This window comes from Alosa alosa, chromosome 13 (genome assembly GCF_017589495.1).
Source record: "Alosa alosa isolate M-15738 ecotype Scorff River chromosome 13, AALO_Geno_1.1, whole genome shotgun sequence".
In the NCBI taxonomy this organism is placed as follows: domain Eukaryota; kingdom Metazoa; phylum Chordata; class Actinopteri; order Clupeiformes; family Clupeidae; genus Alosa; species Alosa alosa.
The window spans coordinates 31940084-31958944 of NC_063201.1; the positions used below are offsets into that span (position 1 = coordinate 31940084).

Genomic DNA, 18861 nt, shown 5'->3' on the forward strand with positions numbered 1-18861 from the left:
TTAGTTCAATATTGAAGGCCTCTACCATTTGGTCTATAGAATGATTGATTCTATAGACTCTAGAGATGACTAGATCAATGGTGTTGCCAAGGTTGTGGGTGGACACCGCATGCTGCTTTAGCTCTAAACTGTCCGAAGTATTAAGGAACTTACTGGCTTTAGCATCAGTTTTATTGACATGGACTTATCTTATTGACATGGAAATAAGTTCAGAAAACTGGTCAAGGAAGCCAGTCCATAGTTTAGGAGGGCGGTATAAGGTCAATAGAAGTATAGGTCAGCCTTCAGAGTGAGGGCGATATAATCAAAGGAAGAGAAGAGACTCCAGTGCAACTATATTTATTTGAGAAATGGTGGAAACTCCACACCCTCGTTTACACTGCATAATTGAGTGGAAGAAATTGTAATTTCTGCACTGTCTGAAGTTTCAACAAGAAATTCAAAATTTTTTCCACAGATAAAATCATTGATTGTACATGTTTTAGTAGTGAGAGTGCCTACATTTAGCAGACCCATGTTAGCTGACAATGCATCTGGCTTTAGAACAATATGCTGAGGTATATTAGCTTAGTCTGCCTTCAAGACTTCTGACTGCCTCACTCTGATGTTGTTGGTACCCACATGCACAATGATGTTGTTAACCTTGGTGTAGCAGGCGAGTATGCTTGGGAGTTTGTGACGGATGTCACAGACCTTGGGGGAATGTAGGTCTCTGATGGAACTGCCGATGACCAGGGTGGAGGTTGTTGAGTTTGCCAGAAGACGGTCGAGGGGGTGCCGAATGTGTGGAGGGACCAGGATGAGGGACATGGTAGAGATTGGACCCTGTGTTGTGTCGGGGCAGGCCTGCAGGGGGGTTTCAGCGAGGGCAGAGGAGGGTTGTCACAAGGCAGAGGGAACTCCTCATCATCCATCAGAACAGTGTAGCAGTTTTCTAGTCGTAGCGATTGGGCTGGGCATGAGTGTAGTCCTGACCGCCTGCCGTGATGCTTGATTCTATTCCAAAGCTCAGGCTGGTGTGGAGTGGACTTGATTTCATTATGCATGTAATGCTACGAGTATACAATAAAGATATAACATTTCAACAGAAATGTCTGCCTCATCTGCTTCTGATCTGCTTTTATTTACTGGTATTTACTTTCTAACGTATGTTTCACGGACATCTTTGCCATCATCTATTTATAAAGCAAAGAACACAGGTCTGTATGTCTGCTTGTCTGTTCTACGCATATCACATCTGGCCACGATGGGTTGACCAATGCCCCTTCAGTCTTACAATCATTGGTTTTAACAAGGTGTTTCTGGACATGTTAGGTCATCAAGTGACAACATGGCAATCATTACACCACCACAACACTGAGACAGCCCTAGAGTCATTATGAAATTAGCACTTTCACCTTAGTGCTTGCTTTCAGGAGTCTCAGGCTCTGAGGACTCTAAGGTTGTTCTAAGGTTGACTCTATTGTTGCTATATGAAGAAATACAATTGAAAATGGAATTGAATTGAATATAGTGTACTAAAATAGTAGGCCTACTATAGCCATGTTTCCATCTATTTTAAGTAATTAAATCAACATATGAACATATAATCTAATAAAAGTAATGAATGAATACATAAACAAACAAACAAACAGTAGTGATGGGGACGAGACCGCCTATGCCGAGTCCGAGACAAGACCGAGTCTTTGAAGGGTCGAGACCGAGTCCGTTGGTTTTCAAATACAGTCGAGTCCGAGTCAAGACCGAGTCTTTGAGGAAGCAAGTCCGAGTCGAGACAGAGTCCTTTAGGAGTCGAGACCGAGTCGAGACCAAGACCATAAAAACATGTCAGTTTTCATATTCATGATTTAATATCACCCCAATTAAGGTAGGCCCAGGCTTGGAATTTCACCATTTTAGGGGCTAAGGCCACTTGGCCTTCAGTTGGGCATATTTGGTGGGGGGCACAAAGGCCACATGTCAGGGCACCAAGGCCAAAGTTAACTATACAGTAGTGGGCTATAAAAATAATCAAAGTTGTATTTAGCCTATTCACAGCAGTAGACCTGCATCACTGTATGGAACATTACAAAAACATGAAACATGACATATTACATAGAACTGTAAATCATCTGATCATCTAATATTTAGATGTCTAGGCTATATTTAATATTTATATTTATTTTATATTTGGCCTGTTATGGAAGCATGTATTGAACAATTTAAGCACAGCTCAGCTTTAAGAAACTCAAATAGCCTAGATGCATGCTTAGCATTTTTTGATCATTAAGACTCATTTCACAAACTCTTACTCAGCTGTATATCCTCTGATTTTAATATGTACCTATATCTAGGCAATATTTGTAACATTTATTTTGTATTTGGCCTGTTATAAAATCATGAAGAACAATTTAAACACATTTTGAAACCTAAAGACCAAAGTTGGAGACATGAATGTAGACCTTATGGCTTACTGTACAGGGGACTGCTTTATTTCTGGTAAGGTCTGCTGTTCATTCTGATATATGGTTTGTCATGTGTGGAACTAAGGGTTTGTGAAGTATTCCACCGAGATGAATGGGTAGAGGAGATGGGTATAGCACCTTATGTAGACGTTATGATTAAATTTAATTATATTATTTACTTTTCTCGCGAACCGTTCACCACAGCAATTAGCAGCTAACATCATTTAAAAGCTGAGAAAAAGCTCTTTCATGTGATGTGATACATGTGTCTGTGTGATGAGTAGGCTTAATGATTGCGAGTATTTCAACTGAGAAGAATGGGTGAGTTTGGACGCACTTTCTGTCTTGCCATGCGCTGTCATTTTCTCCACTGTGTAAGACTGACTTACAGTAGTTTGCGCTGTGATGCTAAGATTATTTTGACAGGCTATAGGCTAAATAGCGTAAAAATCACTATTAAACGGACGCAAAGCAGAATATTGAAAGAAGGGGGCACCAAGGCCAACGCAAGGGGCAAAGATGTGGCCGCCGTGAAATTTCATTTTCATTTTTTTTTTAATATGGACGTAAAAAAATGCACTGGTCTCGAGGACTCGGTCTGAAATTACGAGTCCTTCTCCTCCCATTGTGGTCCGAGACCGAGTCAAGACCGAGTCTTTGAAGGAACAAGTCCGAGTCGAGTCCGAGAAAGCAGAAATCGGTCTCGAGTCCGAGACCGGACTCGAGTACTACATCACTGACAAACAGAACAAGAACTTACACTGTGATCAGAGCATGGTAAGGTGACAGAATAGCCTTGAAGAGATCATCAGAGTTAGACAAAAAAACATGGGATGTGAGAGATTAATCTATTTAAAGATTGCAAGCTTTCGATACAAATAGAAATGAGGAAGTGGCGGGAAAGGCAAGGTCAATTTAAAGGTCCCTAAAGCTTGGATTGTGAGAGCTCTCCATCATCCTATGTAAGTAGAATTCAGCATTAGCAGAATTTAGAATTAGCCTACAGGTTAACACACATAGGCCTAACAGCATTCAGCAGAAAACACAAATGTTAAGATAGCCACTACAATGCACTTTAATGTGCTGTTGGACTTTTACCTCATAAATGGGAAATAGCCTATCCTCCAATGAAAGTTGTCTCTTCAGAAATGGGAAGCAGTGTCAACAAAACTATTTCAACACAGTTTCAGTTAGACCCTGACACTCTCAAGTTATAGATTAAACATACACTGAAGATAAGCTATATAATTCATAGCACATTGTTTGCATGACAAGCAAATATGACGAACCTATTGCGTACGTTTGTTAATTGTCCATTTATGTATTCATTTTTGTTCTGTGCATATGTGGCAGTGACAGATGGATATAAGCCAGTCATACTTGTTCATGGACTTTTTGATGGGCCTGGGCAGTTCAGCAGTTTGATTAAGTTCATCTCAGAGGTAAGTAGGCTATCTAATAATGTTTGGCTTTTACATGACATATGAAAATGTAAATGAAAATGTTGAATGGCTGTTACTGTACCCTAAAAAATCACATACAGTTGCTGGCCATTTCAAGCCTTTAGTGCCTGAAATCATGTGTTATAGTGACATTTTAGTCCAATAACAGCCCAGTTGGCATCAATAACAGCTTCCATGGTATCTTTTTGTAGGGGAAAATGGTGGGTTTCTCTGCTTTTGTCAGTTAAAAAAGACAGCATGACGTATGGCGTTTTTTCCGCTAGAAGTTGAACATTTCTCAACTTTTGAGCTGCAGAAAAAGACGGTTGCCGTCGCGTTTTAAAAGAAGCCGACGACTTTTTTGAAAACACGGTCTACTCCATAAGGTTATAATGTAAAACGGACGCCGGCAGCTGAGAAAAAAGACGCTTAGTCTGAACGTACCCTCAACTGACTTAAATGATACAGAGATCAAAGTCAAAGTCAAAGTCAAAGTCAGCTTTATTGTCAATTTCTTCACATGTTCCAGACATACAAAGAGATCGAAATTACGTTTCTCACTATCCCACGGTGAAGACAAGACATATTTTACCAATTTTAAGTCCACAGACAAACATAACATTCAAGTAAACAAAAAAGTAAGTAAATAAGTAAATAAGAGGGCACATATAATAATGAAAAAATAAGAGCAGCAAAATTTTGTTGAAATTGTGCATAGACAGTCAATAAAAAAACTAGTGCAAAGTCAGGCCAATAAGAGGCTTGGGTAGTTCTGTTTGACCTGAGTAATAAAGAAAGTGGCATAGTGGTGCAAGTTATGTAAGAGCAGCAGAAGTGTTGTGTTTTCAGGACAACAACACCAAGTTGTCAAGTGTTCAAGTGTGCAAGTGGAGTAGTGCAGGCGGCCATTGTGGGTCCAATGTCCAGGATGTTATGTAGCTGAGGGTGGAGGGGGGAGAGGAGGGAGAGAGTTCAGCATCCTTACAGCTTGGTGTATGAAGCTGTTGGTGAGTCTGGTAGTGCGGGAGCGCAGGCTTCTGTACCTCTTCCCAGAGGGCGTCATCTAAAATAGATTGAATGTTTTGTAAAGTAGGCAAATCAATGCAATCACAGTATCGTCAACACCTAGATTTGAAAATAGTTGAAAAACTATTTGAAATAGTTTACTACACTGTAAAACCGAACAGTACAAGTAAAACAATGTTTTTGATTTGTAAACACTCAAAAATGAAAAACAGTTCATAGTACTCTAATCGTATGTGTTAGGCTACTTGAACAAATTTGAACTTTTAAGTTGACAGCACTCATCCGCTTTAAGTCATTTGAAAAAATTGAAAGCGTGGGAAAAAAACTGGGGCTAGGATATGGTCGGTCAGAGGTGCAGGGCAAGGTGCACTGTTTTACATTTGCAACATAAATGTAGTTAGGTTACAGAAGAACATTGTGATCACACAAGTAGCCTATTTCTCCACATTTTGCACCAAGTAGATCGTAACGTTGACTGCACACGAGTTATATGCAGTTAAGCCAAACTTGCTTTCTTGAAGCAAGCAACTTCCCCACGCAAATTGTTGCAAATTTGTAGGCGGATCTTCTGCCATACCTGGACCTTGTCATTCTACAGAATGTCAATGCCACTGAAAATATTACAGATTCACGCCCCCCAGGTATTGATTCGAATGGCATTATACATGTGGATGGGTCTGAGAATGTTTTCTGCAGGGTAACATACAATACTACTACCATAGATCAAGCTGCTTCATGCAATAGCATGACTTATGCTTATAGTTCTATTCCAACGTTGATTTCTACCCAACTTATAAAAAGAAAAGACAAATTTAAAACTAGAAACCTAACAAATATTCTTTCCATACCTCAGCATATTCCTCAAAAACCATGGCATTTTCAGCTAACATGGGTTTACTAAATATAGGTGCACTTACCAAAACCTTTGCAATCAATGATTTTATTAGTGAAAAAAAATGGATTTTCTGTTTCTTGTTGAAACCTGGCTGACTTCAGACAGCGAAGCTGTTCTTGTTGAAAGTTGTCCCCCAAATTATAATTTCTTCCACTCAATTAGACAAGGCAAAGGCCTCCATTCTCTCAAACAAATATAGTTGCACTAGAGTCAACTTTGGCGAATTCGCTTCCTTTGAGTATATTGCCCTCACTCTGAAGGCTGACCCAGCTGTACTTCTATTAACCTTCCTAAACTATGGACTGGCTTTCTCGACCAGTTTTCTGAACTTATGTCGCTCATCATCACTAGCTATGATCGGATAATTGTAAATGGCGACTTTAATATTCATGTCAATAAGACAACTGATGCTAAAGCCAGTAAGTTCCTTAATGTGTTGGACAGTTTAGAGCTAAAGCAGCATGTTACAGGACCCACCCACAACCTTGGCAACACCCTCGATCTACTCATTTCTAGAGGGATAGAAGTCACAGACTTATCAGTAAATGATATAAATATGTCTGATCATTATTGTGTATCTTTTAATGTAGTACTACATACTCCAAAAATTCATCCCGAAATTGCAATCAAATCACGACTCTTGGACATTAGAGCAGAACAGCAGTTCATAGCTCTTATAGACTCCATAAATGTAGATATTTTACATCATCCCATTGATCAAATGGTAGAGGCTCTCAATCGTGAATTAGGCGCTCTGCTTGACAGAGTGGCACCCTTAAAGACTAAAAAAAAAGGCCCTGTAGCAAACTGACACCTTGGATGAACGAAAATATCCATGATCTAAAAAGATCATGTAGAAAAGCTGAGAGAACATGGAGAAAAACTAAGATACAGGTTCACCGTGCCATTCTAAAAGAAAAAATAGCAAATTATAATAGAGCTATTCGGAATGAGAGAAGGAACCACTTCTCTAAGGTAATTGCTGAAAACAGTGGAAACTCTAGGGTGTTGTTCTCTACCATTGATAGGCTATTGCATCAAACACCTTTTGATACACTCAGTCAGGCATCCTCTCTAAGATGCAAAGAATTTGCAGACTTCTTCAAAAACAAAGTCATTTCTATAAGGGAGGCTTATTGGTAACACAAGTAATATGTTTGATAGTACACCCAAAAACAGCTCCCCAAAATTAAGGTCCTTTAGCACTATCAATCTGAGCTTGGTAAAATTATAACTCAAACCGGCTCCTCAACATGTGTTTTAGATCCAATCCCTACTAGATTCCTCAAAAAAGTATATGATAGCTTAGCTCCCTTTATTCTCAAGGTAATAAATACCTCATTAGAAACAGGTATATTTCCAACTGCTTTTAAAACCGCTGTTGTGAAACCTTTACTTAAAAAGTAAAATCTTGACCATACCAATCTGAGCAACTACAGGCCTATATCAAATCTACCGTCCTGAGCAAAGTACTTGAAAAGTTGTTTGTAATCAGTTAAATACCTTCCTCAACGAAAACAGTATCCTTGAACAATTCCAATCAGGTTTTAGATCAAATCACAGCACAGAAACGGCTCTAGTAAAAATAGTCAATGATCTCAGACTGGCTACTGACTCAAACAAACACTGTAACAAGATTCTGTGATTTTTCACAGCATCACTGCTGTTTTTGAGAAAAATGTGTACTGTATTTGTGAATACAGTATGTTGCTGTAGTTTCGCTATGAATTATGGTCAAAAATGGTCAAACTACAGTAATAAAAATTTGCTGCTTAATCATAACACAGTAATAAATCTGACTCCTCCCTCACTTGTCAGCTTTTTGAAAATTTTGAAAAAACATGGCGGAAAAATCAGTTGGAGTTTTCTGTTTTCTTTTGCACATAAATACAAAGTTAAGCTCCAGGATAGCAAGGTGACATTGATATTATGTTGATTTCCCATCCAAATCATCATTTTGAAAAGATATTGAAAAGTCATGGATTTATGGTTTACTGGGAAATTTTGACGTGGTGATTGAACGTGCACCGCAGCGACGGCGTTTGAACTGTCCGCGCTGGGAGATCATTTTTTGAGCAACAGTTCAGTCAGTCAGACCAACGGTGTTCAGCACTCTGTCACGTTCGCAGCTCCACCTTAATGGTAAGCAAGCATTTATTTATGTAACGTTAATGTTTCATTGTGAAATTGTACTACATTAAATTCGGGCATGTGTACAGTCTATGTACGTTGTACTGTCTAACTTACAAACTCATCCATGCTTGTTGGATCAACTCTTTGCTAAGTAAGTAACGTTAGGCTAGCTATCATAGTTGCTGTTGCTGTGAAGGTGGCATTAACGTTAATGTTTTATGTTACGTTAACGTTTTGGCAGTCTCATTTATATTAGGCCTACCTTAGTTCTCAGTAAGTTATAGTTTATTATATTCATATAATTTATATAAAACATTCGCTAGTAGTACTAGGCCTAGTATGTTACTGTCACAATGTTAGGCTGAAGATGATGTGCTGCTGGTTAACGTTAACGTGGAGGTTTAGCTGCTACCAGCTAACTCTAACTCTAACCTCTAACCTCTAACGTTAACTCATCGTAATCAGTACATATATCTAGGCTATGTGTTGCTGCAAGCAAACACCATCAATGAGCTCACCCAGCTGGCTAACGCTAGCAGCTAAATATACCTTGCGAAAACCTATACCTATTCAAAAAACATACAGTATATATATATATACATGATTATTCTAAAGTTTCACTTGTAAGTAGCCTTCAGTTTCAGTTGAAAATTGTTATCTAACACTGTTTATCTTTTTTTCTTCTATTTCTGCTAGTTGCTGCTTCACTCTGCTACTGGTGGTGGATCAGGCTGACTGCAACTGTTGGTCTAACGTTAGGATGCAGCACACGAGAATTTCTAAACGGAAAAAGTGAATAAATCTACTTGCTTTTCAAACTGATAACAAGTTGTCAATGGTTATTTATGCAAGTTTGTGTAGCCTAAACCATACCTAGGCCTAGTCAAATTTATCCTGGCTGTAGATAAAGCAGGATATGAATTTCCCAAAATTACTGTATATAATATTACAGCACTGGTATTACTACTGTACTAAGTTACAGTATGATCCATAAGTACTGTGATTAAAAATACGGTAGACAATTCAATATACATAAATTTTACGTTAAACTTTTTACAGTGAAGTCTCAATCCTTATTCTTCTGGATTTGAGTGCGGCATTTGACACCATTGATCATAGCATCCTAATTCACTGCCTTGCGAAGTGGGTGGGTCTCTCTGATAATGCTCTAAACTGGTTTCAAACCTACATTACTGGCAGAGATTTTTATATCAGTCTAGGAGATCATGTATCTGAAAAACATGACTTGCCTTTTGGTGTGGCCCAGGGGAGCTGCCTTGGTCCCCTGCTATTTTCCCTATATATGCTTCCATTGGGAAACGTCATAAGTCAGCATAATGTAAACTTCCACAGCTACGCAGATGATACCCAATTGTATTTTCTTTGGAGCCAACTAACCCAGATGGCCTTTGCTCCCTCACTGCATGCCTAACCTCCATTAATCAGTGGATGAGCAAACATTTTTTGAAACTAAATGATGACAAAACAGAGGTACTTTTGGTTAGACCAAAACTAAAGCGAGATATTGTTCTTAGTAATCTGGGGAACTTGGCGCACCAGGTCAAACCAAAAGTAACAAGCCTCGGTGTCATCTTAGATGCAGAGTTAAGTTTTAAGCCCCATATCAGTAAAGTTACTCAGACAGCCTATTTCCACTTGAGAAACATTGCCAAAGTCGCGGCCCTTTTAACTCAACAAGATGCAGAAAACGAATTCACGCCTTTATCACTAGCAGGTTAGACTACTGCAATGCACTTTTCACTGGTCTTCCCAAAAAACATCTAAAGAAATTGGCACTCATACAGAACTCTGCGGCTAGACTTTTAAAGGAACCGTATGTAAGAAATGTATTCCAATTAATCATAAAATGGCCCTAATATGTCACTAGACATTAAGAAATCATGTTCATTTCAAATACTTATATCACTGACAACAGTAGTCCGGCCAGGATATTGTCATTTAAAAAGTGAAGTTGCAGCCCTCAACTGATGTTGATGTTGTGTTTTGTCATGTCATTCTGTGTTTTGGCCTGTTGCACCACCCTCCACCTATCTACTAATCACAAAGTCAGTAGTGTTTCGGCATACGGGTTGGCAACCTCGAGTCAGGGGGGACGGGGAGGGGATACACCTCTCTACAGTCATTTGAAAGTGATTGCAGTACCAGTTTTGGCCACAATCTTACATATGGTTCCTTTAACTAAGACTAAGAAGAGAGAACACATCACCCCTGTGTTGGCTGAACTGCACTGGCTCCCTATTTCCTATAGAATTGATTTTAAGGTTATGTTAATTACTTACAAAGCTCTGAATGGCATAGCACCTTCATATATCTCTGAGCTTTTAATATCTTATCAACCACAAAGGAAACTTAGATCATCCAATTCTAATCTTTTAATCGTACCCAAAGTGCTCTACAAACAAAGTGGAGAAGCTGCTTTTATCCATTATGGCCCCAAACTATGGAACACCCTGCCTCTGTACATCAAGCAGGCGAGTTCAGTAAATATTTTTTTAAAAAAAGATCTGAAAACATACCTGTACAGGAAAGCTTTTAGTTAACTCATCTTATCCTGTAGACTACTTTTTCAGATTATTCTACATCTGCTGCTATTGGGCTTAGCCAGCCAGAAGCAGATGGGCTCCCCCTATTAAGTCAGGTTCTGCTCAAGGTTTCTTCCTGGAATATGGGAGTTTTTCCTTGCCACAGTTGCCATATGGCGTGCTTGTGGGGGGTAAGAGGGTTAAGGCTGCCAGTCTTATGACACGTCATTTTCTATATTTTTGATATGTTGCCGAGTGGATCATAAACGGCCCCTAGCAATGAAGAAAAGTGATTGATAATGACTGACTGACTATTATTGTGTTACATGCTTCAAATGTAAAGCACTTTGAGCTGCATTCTGTGTATGAAATGTGCTATACAAATAAAGCTTACATTGTGTACAGCACCAACGAGCTAGCCTATTCATACTTTGCACGTGACGTCACAACCACTGGCTGGCGGGCAAGAACGTCGTTCTCCTTGCGTTCTCCAGCAACGAAATCCAGTAAATTAGTCTAGGATCTGGCCAGGACGTCGCCAGTTTTACTATACAAAAGTTGGTGTTTTGAGGTGTAAATAACATGCCAGATAGTTGTTGTGCGATTGGATGCACTAACCGCCGAGGAGATAAGCCGGGGTTATGTTTTTACCGGATCTGATATAAGGAGAATTTAGAGAGAAGACAACGATGGATATAGGCTACGTGAAATCGTTTCAGGAAATAGGACCTGGCAACCTTCACAGTATAGGGCCTACACGTCTGTGCAGTGATCATTTCATCAAAGGTAATTTCAACATTTGTTTGAATACAATGGGTGTATGATCATGTAATTAATCGTGTCTTAAGTTACCCTGTAGTTTAGTCAATCAACACCACCAGCTGGTTCCGCGAGTCAGCTGTTTGTGTTATGAGTCTAAGCTAGGCTAACAGCTGTCGTCTTTTGCTAACAACAACAAAAGTTGTGTGATACAGTAGGTTGTTTTGAGGTTTGTGATATCTATGGTTTTCAATGACAACGAAATGACCCAACAGTAGAGCTAGATTATTTACGGAGGAATTATTACTGCTTCACACAATTTAGCTAGTTAATCCTAGTCCCTTATGCAAGTAGCTTGCTAACAGACTTGATAGTTACTAGAAAGGACTCAATGTTGAAAATACCCAAAACCTTGTGTGGCAATAACGTGTTTTATCTATTATATTATCTTATTTTATTATTTCAGGTGCCAAATCTGATGACCCGCTGTCTTCTGGGTTCCGTCTGTCTTCTCTCACACCCCTGCCACCAAAAGGAGGAAGGGAGAAAGACATGGAAATCTTGTCCCATCATTTTTATTTTGGCCACAGAGAGAAGAGCTTCGGCTGTCAATGCCCATGATATTTAGACAAACTTACCCTAGATGTGCCTGCATAATTGATTGTTTCGAAATTTTTATAGAAAACCCCAAAGACTTAGAAGCAAGAGCACACACATATTCGACCTATAAACATCATCACACCATGAAATACCTAATAGGCATATCCCCACAAGGAACAGTCATATTCATATCTAAGGGATGGGGAGGCCGAACAACAGTTTTAGACAAAGTAGTCCATGTGTGTTGTGCCCTTACAAATTACACAATATGCAATGATTTATTTATACAAACATACACTGTAAATAATAATAATAATGAATATATGACATTTTATATATTACAATAATACTTGTATTACATTTTTACTTTAAATACCTTTGTGCATTGTATTTATTTGTATTCATCTGTTTTATTTATCTATGTATGCATTTTATTTATTTATTGAATAAATCTGTAATTGTCTGTCTAACAGTGCAATTAAAAATTTAGCACTTTTCATTTGTTTTCTTTGTGCACGCTTGCGTTTTGCCAATTCCTGTTTGCAGACACTGCACCGCAAACAACTTCTGTGCATGTACAGTCTCTTACAGATTCCTGATGTACACTACATGTGAGCACACTTCACCTAACCCGGCCATACAGGTGCAGTGGCCAAATCAAATCAGTCCCTCCTTTTCTACAGCAACCAGAGGCGATTCATTCAAGCTGTAGGAATTTGTTCATTTCTTCAGGTCTCTCAAACGGAGTTCTCAGATATTGAGGACCTTACTGTTGAACTCATTCTGATCAGCACGAACAGTGAAAATGCATCCATCTGCCCAAAGAAGACTCCTGTTGTTTTGGATTGAAATGATTGTTGAATTTCTTAGCATTGGTCAGGCATTTGTCATAAAGTATCTATCTATCTATCTATCTAGTCTTGCGCCCTTGATCTAAACTGTGTTTTTTTTATTTAGCCTCCACTACAGCCCTGAACTCCAACCTGTATTTGTTTCCATGGTTTACATGAAAATAAAAGATTAAGAAGAATTTCACTGGCCTTCGTCAACCTTTTTAATAATGTTCTTTCAAGTCCTAAGTTGAAACTAAACAAAATGGACAAGTTTGTTCAACTTCCTGGAAATTATTAAAACTTTTAAGTTTTACATTTAATTTAAAGAATTGGTTGAAGCAAAATTAAATATTTCATGCTGACATTAATAAATCCAATTAAGCTATCTAAGCTTAATTTTATTAATTACTGTGAACTCATCTAGTTGATGTTTCTTTAACTTAAAAAAAAACTTGTTGAACACACTCAAAATTTGCTAGTGAACACTAATTAAAAAAGTTAAGTTTCTTTGACTTAGCAAAACCGAGTTACTATTACTTAATTTTTTTTGTGTAATCGGTTTCACCAATTTTTTGAGTTCAATTAACTTTTAGGGTTTTACAGTGTAGTGTGATCCAATCAGATCACTAATTTGTAACTCTTTAAGTTCATTTAAAGCATGAATGGACACAACTCTAGGATCTACTATTACTGTATATTAATGACCCCATTCTATTCCTTATCAGACCAGTGGGACTACAAGCCAGACAAGTTTAATTTGCGTTGGTGATCAAGAATCACGGACAGAAAATCTCTGAAATAAAAAAAAAATACACTGCAGCACTGGTCATAACAAGCTCCTAAAGATATCACTACAAACTCAAATTCATTCAGACCATTTATTCTGACTACACACATCGCTTATTTGTTTCAGTCCCACCCAAGTACAACAGTCATAGCCATTGACCTATACAATGATGACGACAGCATTCAGCCTCTGTGGAAACAGGTGGAGGGCTTCAAGAAAGCAATTTATCCCATCATGCAAAATTCTTCAGATGGAGTCCATCTCATCTGTTACTCTCAAGGTTATCTCTTCTCTCTAGTCAATCATATTGTTTTAGTGATCTGATCAGATAATCTGAGATTTTTCTTTTCTCTCACCATAGGTGGTATGATTTGTAGAGGGCTACTTGCTACACTCGATGACCACAACATACACTCAGCAATATTTCTGTCTGCTCCTTTGGCAGGGCAGTATGGAGGTCAGTATGGCCTCGAAATGTACCTGAAATATTTGTATATTGAACATTAATCAGATGTACATTATCACCTACAGTATTTTACCTCTGTCCTGTCTAGGTATTGATTCCAGATTTTGGTGGTCCAGCATGTCAAAGAAAATGCTTTATCTATTCTGCTACACTGCGATAGGACAGATGGTATCTGTATGTAATTACTGGAATGGTAAGTGTGATTACTAATCAATTAAGCAAATTAAGACTGCATATTTTTAATAATTTTATGTAATGTAATCAGGAACATTTGATGAAATCTATGAAAAAGTCGTCATCTTTGTACAACTTCCTGGTATTTCATGGATTCCATGATGCAATGTACCAGAATGAGGTTTCAAGGCCCTTTGGAGGAAAAACAGCCACACAATATCAATGACCCGCACCACCTTAAATGACAGTGGCCATCTTTTCACTATTGTCATCCATCATTTTTATGCCAATCCCACCTTAAGTATTTGTCAGGTCAATCCATGTCAAATCATCCAGAGAAAATTCTGGGGAATTTTGTTGTACAGGAGTTCCTATACCAAACTTAGAGAGAAATCCCAAATATTAGATATCTCAAATATAGTTGACTCGAACAGTTTTGAGAGCTTCTCATTCAAACAGTATTCGATTAAGACCTCAGATTGAGTCCTCAGATGCAGTCACCATACTTACTGTATTACTGCGGGTAATTCAATTTTTTGCCAAAATAACTACAAAATGTTGTCGAATATACATCTATGCACCATTCACATAATTCACATTTATGTAAACATTAATTTTATATGTGAAATAACACCTGGTCTCCACTATGGGGGTACAGGGGGTCATAACACAGATGAAATGAGAATGAAGAACATTCAAACAAATATTTCAACAATCATTCAAATGAATTATCTGAATGTTACGTAGTAATTTGTAAATATTTGGACAAACAAATAGCCCTGCTTGCTTACAGCATAAGTGGTTTGGTTTGTCACAATTGTAGTTAATTGAAACATTTTGCCTTAAATTGCCTTAAAGCAGCACAAAGTAGTTATTTTACCTTAAAATAACGGCTTCAGACTTTTTTGAAAGTTCCTAAAGACTTTTTAAAAATGTGATTGTGTCATTGTGTCATGTCATTTTTTAATTTCAGTGCAGGATTAAGATAGCCTGACATAGCTAAACTCAATTCCTGAAATTTTGTGGGTAGGTTATAGTCATGGCTGGCTTCCAGGCTAGGATTAAGCTATAAGCTAATAATACACCACAAGATGAATCTCTTATAAACCTTTTTTATTTAACTTAACCAGGATTGTAAATAATTGTGGATGGCACTGTAATTGTTTTTGAATTTCTTTTTTTTTTCCAGACCCATACCACCAGAGGATGTTCCTGAGTGGCAATACATATTTGGCCTTACTAAATGGAGACAGAACACATGCAAATATCACAAGTACCAATTTTCTTCAGTTCTTAGACTTAGTTCTGTTTTTTCATTCTGTCAATCACATAACTTATGTATGTTCAATTTAAGTTGTTGTCAATATCTGCTTAGATCAGATCAGCTAGCTGCATAGTTAGTTATCAGATAGACAGTAGCCTACTTTCTGATGGTCTTCGCAGTCACAGAAGGCCCATGTTAGGTAAAATGCATTCTTCGAAGCATTGGCCCCTGAATTGCTCTAAATAGAGAGATACTTTTTTGATTCAGGTTGAAATTTATGCATCCAGTAGCGTTTGACACATGAAAAAACGATGATGGCTAAAACAGGACACAACAGCGAGAACACAGGATAAGGTAACAAAGAGTAAAGGCTAACTGTTTATCAGTTTAAATTTCATGGTTTTAGATGTCAGGGTTATCAATGATGATAACTGTTCTATGACAGAATGAATCTTTCATCATATCAGCTACTTATCAATAAGTCACTGACTTCACCCTTTATCAATTGAGTCACTAGAGACTGACAAACTGTCTTACATTGCACAAATAATTGCTGGACAGAATACAAATATACGGTAGCTAAAAATAAATAGTGCTAGTGGTCATATAGTGTTTGTCTGTTTCTGCCCTGTGTCCGGATGTGCTAGCGGCCCCTGAAGTGGGGTTGGTTCAAAGCACTTATTTGGCAATAGCTCAAAAGCACTTTTCCAAAATTAGGATATTTCAGGAAACTTGACCTCTACGAGGTCATTACTCGAGCTCATTATAATTCATTTATGGAGTAGTGCCACATTTGCCTTATTCACCCGGCGGCCAGAATGAGGCTAAAGGGTACACTTGCCATTACACCTCAGTCCAGCAGATGGTGGTGGTAATGCACTCCGTTTGCAAACTGCCAAAAAAAAAAAAAACTCATTGAAAAAGAACAGGCCAGTGAACCCTTCTTTTTCGGTGAGCTTTTTTTTGGGTGAATAAGGCGAATTGTGAATAATATTCACAGCAATGAGTATCTTACTTACTGGTGTGAAATGTAATACAATTATGGATGGGATTATTAGTAGATTAGAATCTTTATTGTATATAGAGGCTTCATGGCCTCATGGAGGCTTCATACTGATACTACAACTGACACATTAAAAATATTTCCAGATTTACATTTCAAAATGTTCCTTGAATGTTGATTGATTAACTCTATTTGGGTTGCTGATATGTCACAGTGTTGTAAGATAAGAAAGAGATAATACTTTATTTGTCAGACAGGTCTGAAATTTGTTTTGCGTTCATTTAGTTGCTCCATTGCGACATTGTATGTTTGTGTGAGACACACAAACAACACTAATTGTCCATACACCACACACCACAACCAGAGAACAGAAAAACACATAAACACATAGAAGACATAAACATACAAAAAAATCCCTTCACCTTAACCCTTGTTTTGTGTCTTTGTTTGTCTCTGTTTTCTAATAGCTTGGAAGAACAACTTCCTAAGAATAAAAAAGTTTGTTCTGATTGGTGGTCGTGATGACGGACTAATCTCTCCTTGGCAATCCAGGTCTCAAGAATTTCTGTCTTTGTTATAATGCAGATTTTAAAAGTTGTTTTACATATTACACATTACATATTACTACAGTGAATGGTAAAAATTACAAAATATTTTTTTCTGAAAATTGATATTCTGAGAATGTATACATTTACGTGAGGTCTATGCTCTCTTTTTATATTCCAGTCTTTTCAGTTTTTATGATGATAAGGGAAATGTTGTCGACATGAGGAATACAAATGTGAGTTCTATCACACTATAAATGAATCACTGGGTTTTTATGTAAATTACAGTCATCAAAGATATTGAACCAGACACTAACTATGGGTTTGTTGACACCAGACCACTTCTCAAGTCTCAGTTGAGATTGGTCTGGGAAGTTTTCATTGAATTACGACTTCCAGGCACCTAACAATTAGTGAAAGGTTTTAAATGCAGTTGCTTACTCAATTCAAAAGAAAATACATATCCATATCTGTTTAACCTTGTTGCCATCAGCGCAGCTATTAATTGCATTGAATGCACTGCTCTGTCATCATAAAAGCATCACCCCATGCCGGATAAGCAATTGTGATTGGTGCCTTGGAATTTTTATGAAACCACATACAAATTTACAGCAGGTAACAGAAAACATATCCAAATTGAGTAAACTTCAGTGGTAACTGAGGTACCAGAGAATTAACAGAGGCAAAAAAAAAAAAAAAACATCAGCTATGTGTTGTTGTTTAAGATAGATTTTAAGGAACAAAACATCTTAGAAAAGATGTTGTCCGTTGTTGTTCATTTTTGTTTTCTCAGTGACTTGACATTTAAATTGGAATTTTTACAAAGCCTTTTTTGCTGTGAAAGCCAAGCAACAAACTTTATTTTTCCACCTATGGGAAATATTATTTTGCTAGTTATTGCTGTAGTTGCTCAATAGCTACCATAATTGAAATTATTGTTCATGTTTTTTTTCCAGTGGTATCTGAAAGATGTGTTTGGCTTGAGAACCCTTGACCTGCGGAAAGATCTGGTGCAATGTGAACTTGATGGTATTGAACATATAAAATGGCCTCATGTTGAAGAAGTGTACACTAGTTGCATTGAGGAATAGCTACGGGCTTAAAGTATAGACTCTGCTGCGCGTCGGGGCAGCATTACCACCTCAAACATGCATTATTTTCCTGATAACGAACGCATTGTCATCCATTATCCCTTACTTACATGGCTTCTTTGATGATCTCAAAGAGGAATTAGGGTGGAGGTTGAGGAGACGCAGAATTCACTGTACCTATAATTTACTTTGCCATGTACACCTTTTGTTTTGCATTTCGCTTGAGAGATGTGTGCCTAGCTCTCTCTCTTTGTTACTTCCAACACAGTCTATGTTTTATCCACTGTTTATTCCCATCAGCATATTATGCACACTGATTAAATGATTTTCTCAACTTTTTATGACTACTGTTATGTCTTAATTCTGCATGCACTTTATGCCACCAAATACTTAAGTGTTCCATGTTGATAAGTCAACAACTTGCTTCCTGTCTATCTCTATTGCTGCTGTGCTGTCAAACTAGGCTATCCAGATTAAATATACATTACATACATTTGTTGTGCTCTTTATAGTATCCTTTTTGGTCAAGTACTTAAATAGCCGATAGCCTACGTGAAATAAGGTCTCCACCTCTGTGCAGAAATTGCTGAAACGGTTGCAAGCACTCTTTTATGCTACACATCCATGTAGTAGGCTATAGATCTTCTTGGCCCAGTGCAGCACTAAAACATCCAATTGAATGAGACTCGTGGCTGCATCATGAACATTTGTCATGAGCAAGAAAATTAGCTGTAGGCCTAGAGTCCAACCTGTACCAGGCTGTGAAGATGTTTTATTTCTGCTGTAAAGTTGAACATTTTAACATGATGGTCAATGGGAATGGGATGTGTGTCAGTTTGCATTTTCCAGACTTGAT

The 18861-nt window shown here is 37.9% G+C and overlaps 1 protein-coding gene across 1 annotated transcript; it reads left to right on the forward strand.

Moving 5' to 3' along the window:
• The first annotated feature begins 3639 nt into the window (after positions 1-3639).
• On the forward strand, positions 3640-18344 carry LOC125306618 (lysosomal thioesterase PPT2-A-like). Its single transcript, XM_048262085.1, has 8 exons — positions 3640-3886; positions 13589-13742; positions 13824-13919; positions 14017-14121; positions 15292-15375; positions 16837-16921; positions 17096-17150; positions 17871-18344. The coding sequence occupies exons 1-8, from the start codon at positions 3725-3727 to the stop codon at positions 18003-18005; spliced, it is 876 nt and encodes a 291-aa protein (XP_048118042.1). The 5' UTR covers positions 3640-3724; the 3' UTR covers positions 18006-18344.
• Positions 18345-18861: the final 517 nt, after the last annotated feature.

Coding starts and splice junctions, on each gene's coding strand:
- LOC125306618 (XM_048262085.1), top strand. CDS start 3,725: ATGACGAACCTATTGCGTACGTTTGTTAATTGTCCATTTATGTATTCA. Junction 13,920..14,016: donor TTTGGCAGGGCAGTATGGAG/GTCAGTATGGCC, acceptor TGTCCTGTCTAG/GTATTGATTCCAGATTTTGG. Junction 15,376..16,836: donor AACACATGCAAATATCACAA/GTACCAATTTTC, acceptor GTTTTCTAATAG/CTTGGAAGAACAACTTCCTA.